We start from the raw sequence: 12,386 nt of genomic DNA on the forward strand, positions 1-12,386 counted from the left end.
CCTACCTTCCCATCCTGGATCAGCATCCCACCCCCCGCCCCGACACGCACACAGGGCATCCCCCTCCGCACTCACTCTGTGGCAGGATCACAGGTGTGCGTGATGTGACCAAGCACGGGGGTTCCAAGTGAGGGCCTGATGCCAGATCTTCTGAGTTCAGATCCCCACTCCATCATTTACGGGGTACAGGTGATTTAGCCTTCTGTGCCTCGATTTTCTCATCTGCAAAACAGGTATAATAAGGAAGTTCCTTCTCAGCTTGTCAAATAGCCTAGTAAGAATAGAAGGCCCTGGAAGAACCCCGTGGCAGCTCTGGTAGCCGTGATGAACATTTCCAGCATTCAAATACCCCTCCGATGTTTGAGTGACAGCACACAGCACAATAGCGACGTTGGGATCATTACTGCTCCTATTGCTGCTGTGTGATCACTGCCTGTCCCCTCTTCATAAGTAAGTCCATGGCAGCAGCCACCATCTGTGTGGCTCGTTCCTGCAGCAGATGGTACATACTAGATGCTCAGAAAATATCCGAAAGAGTGAATGGACAGACAACGAAGGAACACATGAGTCCCATCTGCTCATTTGGGGCCGCTACCAGGCGGCTTCCTTGGAAACATCACTGCCACTTGCAGCCGTGGGCCTCAGGGTAGAGCCCACAAACCCTCTGTGTCCCAGTCCACCATTTCCACGTGGGAGGGCCTGGGAGTCTCCTTCCTGTATGACCAGCCTGCGGAAGCCTTTACAATAGACGCACTGGCTCCCCCATATCAGGGTGCCCGCACGCACATCTCTGGGAGGGTGCTGCTGCCTTCCCAGGAGCTCCGAAAGGAGCCAAATCCCCCGGGATGGCCGTGGAGCCCAGGCCCCCTTGGAGGCCCCGTGTCACCCCCTGTCCCACGGCTGTTTCCTGCAAGGAGGTGAGCTCCTGCCCTGAGCCAGACGCTGCTCTCCATGAGTCCCCTGCAGCTGGACTGAGCCACTGTCCCCAGGCCCTCGTGGTGTCCCGTGCCTGGCCCAGGTCCCTCGTCTGCCACCCACAGCCGTTTACAGCCACTGAGCAAAGCAGTTGTTGAAGCTATGCGTTTAGAAGACTCGTCCGTCTCCTTCTGACCCTTTACGTGATTGGGGCTTTACCTCCAGAGGGGTTGTGGCGTCTTCCGTGGCCGAGGAGTTCCTGATGGAACTGGGAGTCCTCTGGTCGTGGAGATAGCGGGAGAGGCGCTCTGCCTTGCGTGGGCAGAGCTGTCTGGAAGGGAGCCTAAGGTTACACACCGGTCCCCTGGCAGCTGGGCAGCTGCTAAGAGCACTCAGAGTTTGGGCCTCGAAGCACTGAAGATGGAGCTCTGGCTTTACAGCTGTTATTTTAGCAAATGGTGGGTGCTGTCGGCAAAACAAGGGCCCCGCTCAGTGACCTGCTATGGATCACCAAGGCCCCCTTCCCGCCTGATGTTCCCTGTCCCTTTCTGGCTTGGCGTCGACACTCAGTGGGGGCAGCTCGCCCCTTGGTGCTCCCACCTCACAGGTAACCTCTGGGGACGTATTTTCTACTGTGAGTTTCCCAGGTGGCTGCGGGTGGATGGAGGGCAGAGAAGCAGAATGCTGGAAAGTGCAGACACAGGTCCTCTAGGCCTGCCTGGGGATGGGATTCTGGGTAGTTTGTGTGTACGCGTGTGTGCGGTGCCTCCCTACGTCCCACTGAAATCTGGGCTTGACCACCTTCAAACGCGGATCTTGGGCCTCCGGCTCTGAGAGTGTAGAAATGGAATTTTAATGCCTCCCTCATCCAGTTCACTGTGGAATTTAGGGAACTAGAATTCTTATGGGGATGGCAGGGCCTTGCCAAGCAAGCAATAGTAGCATTACTCGTACTTCTGTGTTAAGTGGTCAGAAGTTCCGTCTTGGCTTCTGATTCTGGTCAGAGCAGTTCCTAGTGTTCAGTGGCTTGTGGCCTCCCTCAGGGTTTTTGTTATTCTCATGTTAAGGTATAATTCATACCGTGTAACATTCATCCTTTTAAAGTAGCCAGTTCAGTGGTTTGTAGTATGTTCACAAAGTTGTACAGCCATTACCACTGTCTGATTCCAGAATATTTTCATCCCCCTTCAAAGCAGCCCCATGCCCGTTAGCAGTCACAGCAGTCACTTCCCATCTTGCATGCGTCCAGCCCCTGGCGACCACCAGTCGGCCTTCTGTCTATGGCTCTGCTTTCTCTGAACTTCGCACAAATAGAACCATACAGTATGTGGCCTTTGGTGACTGGCTTCTTTCTCCTAGCCTGATGTTGTCTGGGTTCACCCATGTTGTTATGGGTGTAGTACTTCACTCCCTGTATGGCCAAGACTGTGCCATTGTGTGGATACGCCACGTCTGGGTTTCCATTCACCAGTTGATGGGCGTGTGGGTTGCTTCCACTTCGGAGCTATTCTGAATAGAGCCACTGGCAACAGTGGTGTACACATTCTGCATGAACATTTCTTTTCTGTTCTCTTGGGCAGACCCAGGAATGGGATTGCCGGATCATAGGGTAACCCTCTGCTCAGCTTTTGAAGGGACCGCCAGACTGTTTTGCTCAGGGACCTTTTCTAGAAGGACCCTCACTGCTTACATACAGTGTTTGTATCAACTAGCAAAGAGGGTCATGCACAGGAGCCGGGAAAGGAGGACGGCTAACTGGTGCCGAGAGCCCATGGCGCTCTCATACAAGGCTTCTGCCACAGCCTCCCCTCACCTCCCAGACTCTGTCCTCGAGAAGAGCCACCGGGGCGTCTCTGTGGCCATGCGCTCCCCTCTTCCTCTCTCATGGTCCCACCTTTGCCGACTGTGTTCTTTACTTTCTGACTGCTTTCCACCATACGCTCGCCCTGCGTCCTGCACCTGCTAGGAATGGTGTGGGCACTTGGCCAGTCTGTCTGCCTTTACCCACTCACCTTAGATCTGGAGATGTTCTGAGCCAAAGAACAGTGTTGCTTCAGAGCCCTGGGGGAAGAAAATCATCTGGAGGGGTATTGTTTTCTTCTCAAACATGTCCGCTCCCTTAGGAATTAGTGAGTCCAAGTGAAAAGAGCACTTGGCCATGTGTACAAACATTCTTTGGCCTATCTGATGTTCAGTTTGTTCATCTGTAAAATGAGTTTAAAATTGCCCACCTGATAAGGGGATTAAGGGAGATACTGTGGACACGATTCCCAGTACATGCTTGAGACACTCAAGAACTACGAATCTTCTCACGGACTGCCCTCCCTCCTAGTCAGGCGTCAGTGACTTATACAGACACTGGCATGGTTCAGTACCACGCGTTCCCAGCGGTTTCCTTGCACCTCGCTGCCAACCCATGCCTGCCTTTGACTCTGCCCTCAGCTCCTGCCCCGGGGAAGGACCTCGGGATCCTCACAGTGGAGACCCAGGGAGCTGTGAGTTCTCAGATCACCCTGGGTGCTCTCTGGGAGGCAACGCAGGCCAAATCCTCTTAGGGCAGATCGGATTATGACCTGGGTCATTTTGCAACACAGATTCCCAGGTCATGGTGGTGGCATACACGGCCAGCCTGGCAACCCCTGGGTCCCCGGGGAATGTGGACTCCCTGGAGGGGCTTGCGTGGTCTAGTTTTACCTGTTAGCCGCTCTGGGTTTCAGTTTCCTTCCCCAGGAGATCCACCAGGGGCCAGAGCTTTGCATTACACTCAGCTGAAAGTCATCTGAGAACTCCGTGCTGTGAGGGGAAGCCTGGGCTTCCACCGCCCCGGGCCCTGGGGCCTGACTCTGCCTGGCACCATGCTCAGCCGAGGCAAAGACACACCGGCCGAAGGGCCAGTGGGCCGGACGAGATGCCAAGACAGGCAGCTACAGATGACTAAGCGAATAATGAATGGACAGGTCGTTTTCCAGGCCAAGGTCTCATGCTACAAAGATTATTATTTTAAAATAACTTTTTATAACAATAATTAATATTTTATTTATACATTATACATAATGTGTAATATGATACAATATGTATAAACAATAAAAGACTACATGGTTAATACCGAAAGTCCAGGAAGCAGAAAATCATGAAAGGACAAAAATCATCATCCCATCACCTTTAAGATGAATCTCTTCAAAAATGTCAGTTTATTTGGAATACCAAACAATGGCAAAAACCAGAAGGCTGAGCCAGGAATCACAAGTAATGACACGACCAAGCTTTTGTTCAGCAACGTGTCTCCCAGGCCAAAGTGGTTCCCTTTAATGCCTCGTGAGCCATCCCCTCTGGAACCAGGGGAACTGTGCTTGGAAAATCATCCCTTTGAGTACCAGTGCACATAGAAAGGCCAAGCAAGCAGAGACCTCAGCCTTCTGGGTGAGCCTGTCCTCTCTTTAAGAGTGGATTGGCAGGTGCCCGCAGAAAGGCACACCTTCCTCTCTGCCTGGCCCTTTTGGCCACCAAGCCTCTCTTTTGGGAGATGTATTTATGGCTCCTTTCCCCACTGTTCTGTAAGTGTCAAGTGAGTCCAGGCAGCATCAGGAAATGGAAACTTCCAGCTCGGGCAGTGCAGGCCAGGCCATCAGTGATCCATGATTTGTCTTCTCTCCTTTCCAGCCGTCAGGAATGACAGGAACAAGAAGAAGAAGGAGCCTTCAAAGCAGGAATGTGCAGAAAGCTATGAAATGACGGCTGAGCTGGACGACCTCACAGAGAAGATCCGCAAAGCCCACCAGGAAACCTTCCCCTCGCTCTGCCAGCTGGGTAAATACACCACGGTAAGAGACGCTTCCACCCCGGGCTGTGGGAGGATGGCTGCGGGGCCGTGTGTCCACGCCCGCCCCCTTCTTCCTCTCCCTTGCGCCCGGACCCAGAGAGGATGTCCACCCAGATTTGGCCCGGGATATGTGTGTGGGCTGAGTGGGGCTCTGCAGTGGTCTCCTCCCTCCACGTGGCAGCCTTCGGGCAGTCACTGAGTAGGATGGCTCTTTCCTGTTTCCTCCACTCCACTCAGGCATGCGTGCATTCACTGAGGAGCCAAACCGAACACTCGTGTGCAGGGCCGTGTGCGAGGTGCTGGCCACACTGGTGGGTAGACTCAGGTTGCTGCTGCAGGGACATGCGGTCTGGTGAGGGAGTCCTGGGGAACCATGAGGTGTTGCAGGAGTCATGACAGACACCTGTACAGAGCCCAGTGGGGACCTGGAGGGGACGAGGGGCAGTGGTCTCAAAACACCCATCCAGCTGTAAGATCCAGCCAACACTATGGGAGCCCTCTTGAGAGAGGAGGTGGAACCTCTGAACCAGGGCCAGGCAAAGTACAGACGTGACTCCTCCCTCGAGAGGCGGGAGGTCCTGCTGTGCTCCCCAGAGCTCCATTAGAAATAAAGAGAAGCCAGGAGGAAGAGGATGGGAGATCTAGGGTTGGTGGTGTATGTTGACTAGTCTGCGGTATGTCGCTGGGGACACATGAGATACTTCAATTTTTTAAACTGGTTTTTGCATGTATTATGTTCGCGGACGTCAGTTCATGGTGCATGGCACACAGTAGGCACTTGACGAGTATTTGTTGCATGAATGAATAAATGAATGCATGAGTGAATGAATGAATATAACTAGAATGCTATTCTGGCCTCCTTAAGTAGCTTATGTTGCTTGCCTAAGATGCTGGTAAACGTACTTTTAAAATAATCCAAATTATCACATTTGCTGGTTTGGTGCCTGGCGTTCTAGAAAAAGAATAGGACGAACAGCTCCTGAAGATTCAGAGACTTGAAGTGTTGATGCCGAAAGAAGGGCAGTGAGCATCGGGGCTGGGAAGCTGTTGGGGGGCGGGGGGAGCCCCTCGCCTGCAGGCTCTGACTCTGTCTGGTTGGCGGTGTGGGGGGCATTTCTGTCAAGCTTCCCAGTGATGCTGCTGTGGCCGCGCTGCCTTCCGCACTCTACGTAGCAGGTGCCTTTCGTAGCCAGACCCAGGATGACCTTCTGGGGCCCAGCCAGGCCCTTGGTGTCAAGGAGAACGAGAGACATCGCGTGCTTCAGCCACCCATGTGGGAAGCCGTTGACCTCTCCTGCCAGGCTGAGGGGAGGGCTTGATTTCAGTGGACAGGCCCGACTGAACTTGGTCCAGAGGACAGAGCAGGATGAAGCTGGACACCATAAAGGAGCTTTCATTTTAACCCAGGAGGTAAAGCAGGCCCATGAGCTAAGAGGTGGTGGGGGGGGTGGGGGGTGATGCCTTTTCTCACTGGCAGGGGCACTAGAAGCCAATGAATGTGGTTTACCTCCTGCTCAGCCACCGATCAGCCGGGTGACAGTGTCAAGTTACTGACTTCACCCAGCCTCCTTTCTCCCATCTGTAGAATGGGGATGATATAAAATGGTTAGAAAAATTAAGTAATTCATGAGAAGCTTCTGTTGATGGGACCTGGAAATGCCCGTGTGACAGGGATGTGGCAGGCTCACCAGCCACCACACGTCCATTCCCTGGCTGGGAACTGATACTCGGGGGGCCTGGCCCCGTGCCAGCTGCATTAGACACTATAGAGAAGGAAGAGGATTAATAACCCGTGCCAAGGAGCATCTCATTTATTCCTCTTAGAGATATTTATGATTGCCCATCATTCCAGGCAGTGTTTGGGGCTAAGTATCAAGGCACGTGCATCCTGACCTAGGAAATCAGGACCTCAACCGAGGCTGGGCCCAGGGAAAGGACAGAAGGCGGTGAAGGGAATGGTGAGAGTGGTAGGAGGGAGTGGGAAGTGAGAAACAGCTTTGCAGGGGCTCCTGGGTGGCTCGGTCAGTTAAGTGTCTGACCCTGGATTTCAGCTCAAGTCATGATCTCAGGGACACGAGATCAAGTCCTCAGGGGAGGGGGGGACGTCTGCTTGAGATACTCTCTCCCTCTCCCCTCCCCCTGTGCTCATTCTCTTTAAAATAAATAAATCCTGAAAGAAAGAAGGAAAGGAAGGAAGAAAGAAAGGGCCTTGTAGAGTCTTGAACGCTGATTGAGGGATTTGTATTTTAATCTGTAAATACTGGAGAGCAAGAGACAGTTTGCAGTCAGGAGTCTTTGTTATTCTTGTCACCATTATAATTACAGCTAGTATTTATTGAGCATTTACTATGTACCAGGGACCATGCTAAACACTCTAAATATTCATTCTTTGACTCCTTACAGAACATACAAAGCGGGTATTGTTGCTTCCATAATACAGATGAATAAACTGGGGTGTAGAAAGGCCAAATAATGTGCCTCATGTCTCATAGCCAGTATGGTGGAACTTGAACGTGAAGTTCTGAGTCCAGGGACAGCCCTTTTAGCCACACCATACATACACAGGATACATCATGGGGGTGGTTGACAAGGCCGAATGGAAGGAGGAGCCATTGGGTTTCTGGTTAGGAGGGGTGGCTGTTATCCAGGACTAAATCAAAATGTTAGTTCCAGAAAAGGCAGAGTAAAAGAGAACAGTCAAAATAGGGAGGGCTTCCTGGAAGTGGAAGCTTTTGAGCCAGGTCATGAGGTGAGACACATTTTATGACGATCCCTGGGATCATTTGCTATGGTATCAGGGGTCTCCTCCCCTCTTCCCCAGGTGGGGCTTCCTTCGTGTGGCCAAGGAGTCTGCCAGGCCCTGACTCTCCTGGTAACCAGATGAAATGGTGTCCACTCTGCTCTGGGGCAGAGCTGGGCAAACACAAGGCATAGCCTTGCGTCCGCCTAGAACGCACGCCCTGGTGTGGCCTGGCTTTCTCCAGGGCCTGGGACCAAAATGCTCCTTCAGGACGGACCTCCCCCGTTAGTCAGCACAGCTCCTTCCCACCCCAAAAGGCAGCCGGGGATTCTGGCTAGCCCCACGTGGGCCTGTGCCACCCTCCCTTCCCCCAGGCATCCCTCTGAACCCGGTAGCCTCTCCTTTTGGATTCTCATTATACCACAGGTCCGATTCCACCTGTCTCTAGGCCAAGGAGGCTGCCCTCCCAGCCTTCCCAGAGACGCAGCAGGGGCTGGAGGGGCCGCGCCGGGTCCCGTGGCTCACACTGCAGGTCTCGGGGAGCCGGCCTGAGGACTTTCGCTGGCTGCCAGATCTGCTTGGCTCACGTGCGGGGCACTGTCACTCCTGGGGGAGCCCTCACCCAAGAACAAAAAGAAGCTGGTGGGTGAATGCCCCAGCTTCCTTACCCCTGGGGAGGATGCCTTCTCTCAGCCATTTCCCAGGGGTTCCCAGCAAGAAGAGCCCAGGAGCCCACAGGGATGTCTTTACTGGCTGTCTGCCTTTGCCAGACCTCTCCTCTCCAGCCTTCCTGCAGGGCTTCCTGGGACCTCTTTCCTTTCTGCACCTTTATTTAAAACACACACACACACACACACACACACACACACACACACACACACACACCTATTTATTTGAGAGAGAGAGCATGGGGACACTCATGCACGCACATGTGAGTAGGGGAGAGGCAGAGGAAGAGAATCTCCAGCAGACTCCCCGCTGAGCATGGAGCCCAATACAGGACTCGATGCCACGACCCTGAGGTCATGACCTAATGTGAGTCGAAACCAAGAGTCAAACACTTAACATTGACTGCACCAGTCAGGCACCCCTTGCTGCACGTGTTTTGATCCAGCGAGGAACATGGAATACAGCTTTTCCCTCTCCAGAGAGTGATCCTTAGCTACATGGCAGCCAACCTCCTTCCGGAAGCACACTACCCGTTTGTGGGATCGAGGCAGCTCTGATACAGTCTCTCATCCGGCTTTTTATTTCGACTCTGTATACAGATCTAGCTCAGTTTTTATTGTAAGCAACTCCAAATCCTTTCTGCAAGTAGGTGGGGCTATAAATAAATAACAGCAGCCATAACACATTCTCGGCAAGCCCTGAGTTCCGACTTGGGCATTTTTTTTTTACAAAAAGAGCTTTTTTTAGACGGGCAGTTGCTTCCACTGCAAGGAAACTTCCTGCCGTTTTCACTAGCCTGGCCTCCTTGTCAGATGCCTTTGGAATAAGTGGGCAGAGAGGAATTAAAAAGGCAGCTAGCCGCCCACCTACAGTCTTTTTTGGAAGAGTAGTTCCCTTTTCTTTTCTAGTTAGGGTAGATTCGGGTCGCATGGCCCGGCCTGCAGAAACAGCAGGTCTGGGTGGGGAAGCGCGAACATTTACCCACTGCCTCAGGGAGGGCAGGGAGCTCGCCTCCAAACTTGAGAGCTAGACCCTTTGGGAAGGTTCCTAACCAGTGACCTCCCAAACCAGGCGGCGTGGGAGGGGGATTCCGCAGGGAACGTAGAAAGCGAGGCAGCACCTGTTTACAGATAAGTCTCCAAAACAGAATGAAGAGGCAAACCGAAGGGAGCTGCAACCCAGCTCTGAGGCTATTTACTCTGCTTCCTGAGGTCACACCCTTAGCAACTGCGTCATTTGGGTTTCCAGGCTGCACAGAGCCAGGGTCAAGTCTTGCCTGTGCTATGTAAGTTTACATGACCTTGGACTCCTCCCAGGAGCCTCAGCCCTCTCCTCCGTATCATGGGGCTTGCGTGGTACCCACGTGTTGGGACTTCTGGAAGGGTTAAATGAAACAACTGTGTCAGAACTCCTTGCACAGTTTCTGGCGGAGGGAGATACACAATGGGCAGGTCTCCTCTTGATGGTGCTATGGATGCCGTGTTGTTTTTTCCAGCCACGCACACAGGTTCGGGAAAAGTAAAGTGGCAGGTGGGCAAGGGAGCCAGTCTCCAGGCAGCACCACCCCGGCCCTGGGCAGCTCGCTCCGGCTTCCCCCTGCTCTGCCCTGTGCGGACTGTCCGTCACCTTGCAGAGCGTGATGGGGCAGAAGCTGCCCTCTGCGGGCCTCGTGAAGTTGAGCCATGGAGATTTAAGGAGCCCTTAGTCTACTCAGAAAAATGACCACCAACAGAATCATTAAACCTCTAAAAGCCCTTCCAGGAAACGAGTGCTTGAGAAGAGGAAGGATATTGTGATGACAGTTCCGGCCATTGCGGACTTGGCTTTCCTTCTAGAAAACCAACACTGGGATCAGCCAGAGAATCAGAACCTGACCCTCAGGAAGTCGGCCTCCCAGGAGAGACGCACCTGGGAGGAGGGTACCACAGGGGCGTCTGGAGGCCCGAGTTCTAATCTCCACTCTGCCGCCTCCCAGTTAGCCGACCTTGGACGGTTCTTATCTTTTGTGAGCCAGTTTCCTGCTGGTAAACATACCTGCACCGCCTGTATCACGGAGACGGTTCTTTGGTTTTCCAGCACACATTTACTGTATCCCTACTGTATTCGTCTGCTGGGCTGCCCTGATGCCCTGACAAAGTACCGCAGACTGGGTGGCTTCCGTCAACAGCGATTCATTATCTCACAGGTCTGGAAGCCCGGAGCCCAGCATGAAGATGTCAGAAGGGCCGTGCTCTCTCTGGCAGCTCTAGGGAAGAATCCTTCCTTGCCTCCTCTAGCATCTGACGTTGGGGGCAATTCTTGGCACTCCTCCGCTTGTGGAAGCGTGACTCCAGTCCTCTATCGCCACATGGCCTTCTCCTGTGTATTTCCAGGCCATCTTCTCTCTGCGCATGTCTGTCTCTGTCCAGATTTCCCTTTATAAGGGCACCGGTCATGCTAGAATGAGTCCTGCCTCATGACCTCATTTTAAGTTGATAACCTGTGGTAAGACCCCATTTCCAAATAAGGTCACATTCTGAAGTTACGGGGGATTAGGACCTCAACATATCTCTTGCGGCAGCGGTGGTGGGGGAGTGGTACAAGGTTCAACCTGAAATCCCTGCTGAGCACGGACCTGGAGTGCACGGACACGTACCCTTCCGTGCTTGCGGCTCTTTTGTGACGTCTGGCTGGAAATCAAGGGTTGTCACATTCTGGGAGCTTTTAGAAGCCCCTGGCAGTGCATATCACAAGTTTGCGGCTTTTAGTGAAAAATGCCCTCTAGGCGCTGTGCTGTCTTCCCCAGATCTTCCTGGGTGGTGGAAAAAGGAAGACATTTTCAGTCGAGGGAGTAGCATGGGCATGGCATGGAGGTTGGCAGAGGAGGGACTGGGTGCAGAGCCCAGGGAGACAGGCCAGTGCTAGCCGAGAGTGCGGCCCTTGTGAGCATAAGGTATGTGGGCACTGGCCGCAGAGAGCCAAGTAAGATCTCTCAGCTGGAGAGGCAGTGCCGCCACGGTGAGCCCCGCCCGCTTTGTGCCGGGCGGGAGGCTTTGGCAGGTAAGCAGGACAGAGCTTTGCTTCATTCTTAGATGTGCCCGCGGCATTAGTTTCAGAAGCCATCTGTGGTCCTTCAGAGCAGCCGAGATCACCCCAAGATCGAGCATCTCCTGGACATCCTCCAAAACTCTGATCTACACCCTCCAGCCAGTATATCCCTGAATCTCTCCCCCTGCCCTCCGCCAGGGTCCCTGGGTCTCTGAGATCACCATCAGTGAAGGGGCTGTGGCTGTCCCGAGGGGCCCTTCCAGTCTCATGTACTGGTCCTGGAGTCTTGGGCAGTGGGGGTGCAGGAGCACCCCTAAAACATTACTTTCAGGGATATCATGCTCGCTTCTAGCCAACTTCCCGGGAGCTCTTGGGGAGGTCCTTCGAGACCCTTGTTCCTTCCCTCTTCCCATTGCCCGTGGCCTATTGCTTGGAGCCCTCTCCGCCCACGGGCTGCCATGCCTTTGAGACAGTGCCTGTCTTTCCAGCCGAGGCTGCAGGATGGCTGCAGCGTTTCCCCACCTGTTGAAAGCATCCGGTTCTGCGAGAATGCTGAAAGTGTGCTGGGGGCCCCCATGCCTCCCTCTTCCCACTGATGGAGGGACCCCCGCTGGTACATTCCTAAAGCCCCTAATGCCGAGATACATGTTCATGGACCACAGAGAGATGCTGGCCTGGTACATCATGTTCTCGTCATAACGTGCCAGGAACCTTTCAGCCACCTCCTGGAAGCTTCCAGCATTACCAACCGGGAGGGAGATCACAGATACAATCGCAGGGCCTAGAAGACAAACGCCGAACATAAGACGCCCCAGGAACAAGAGGGCAGGTGACAGGGTGTGACAGTGGGCAGCGCGGACACTGGAGCCACACTGCCTGATGGCCGTCCTGGGCCTCCGCCTCACAGCTGAGCCTCTTGCTCGACTGACTTCACTTCCCCAGGCCTTGGCCTCCACCCCAGTCGCTGGGACGAGAACAACCCCTGCTGGCAGAGTGTGCCATGAGATTTAGAGGGAGCTGGTTGTGAAACCCTCAGAAGGGGGCCTGCCCCCCAGGGTTATGGCCTGGGACATGTGTGCCCCGGAGACATGCAATGTGGATGACAGGAGCCATCTGCAAACACGACTCGAAAGGGCATCAGCCCGTCTAGGTGGTCATCGGCCTGTCCGGGTGGTGGAAGGGTAGATTCAGGCCTAGGGAAGGAGGCTCCTGACA

The 12,386-nt window shown here is 53.8% G+C and overlaps 1 protein-coding gene across 3 annotated transcripts in view; it reads left to right on the plus strand.

Annotated features, from left to right (window-relative positions):
* The window catches only part of RARB (retinoic acid receptor beta), a 195,122-nt gene that overhangs the window by 163,457 nt on the left and 19,279 nt on the right, over nucleotides 1-12,386 (plus strand). For all 3 annotated transcript variants that reach the window (XM_004754348.3, XM_004754347.3, XM_004754351.3), the window contains exon 4: nucleotides 4,576-4,736. In XM_004754348.3, coding sequence (XP_004754405.1) covers nucleotides 4,576-4,736 — 161 coding nt within the window. The remainder of the gene's footprint in view (nucleotides 1-4,575; nucleotides 4,737-12,386) is intronic.

The sequence above is a fragment of the Mustela putorius genome, unplaced genomic scaffold (assembly GCF_011764305.1).
Source record: "Mustela putorius furo isolate JIRA1106 unplaced genomic scaffold, ASM1176430v1.1 tig00003834_pilon_pilon_pilon, whole genome shotgun sequence".
In the NCBI taxonomy this organism is placed as follows: domain Eukaryota; kingdom Metazoa; phylum Chordata; class Mammalia; order Carnivora; family Mustelidae; genus Mustela; species Mustela putorius.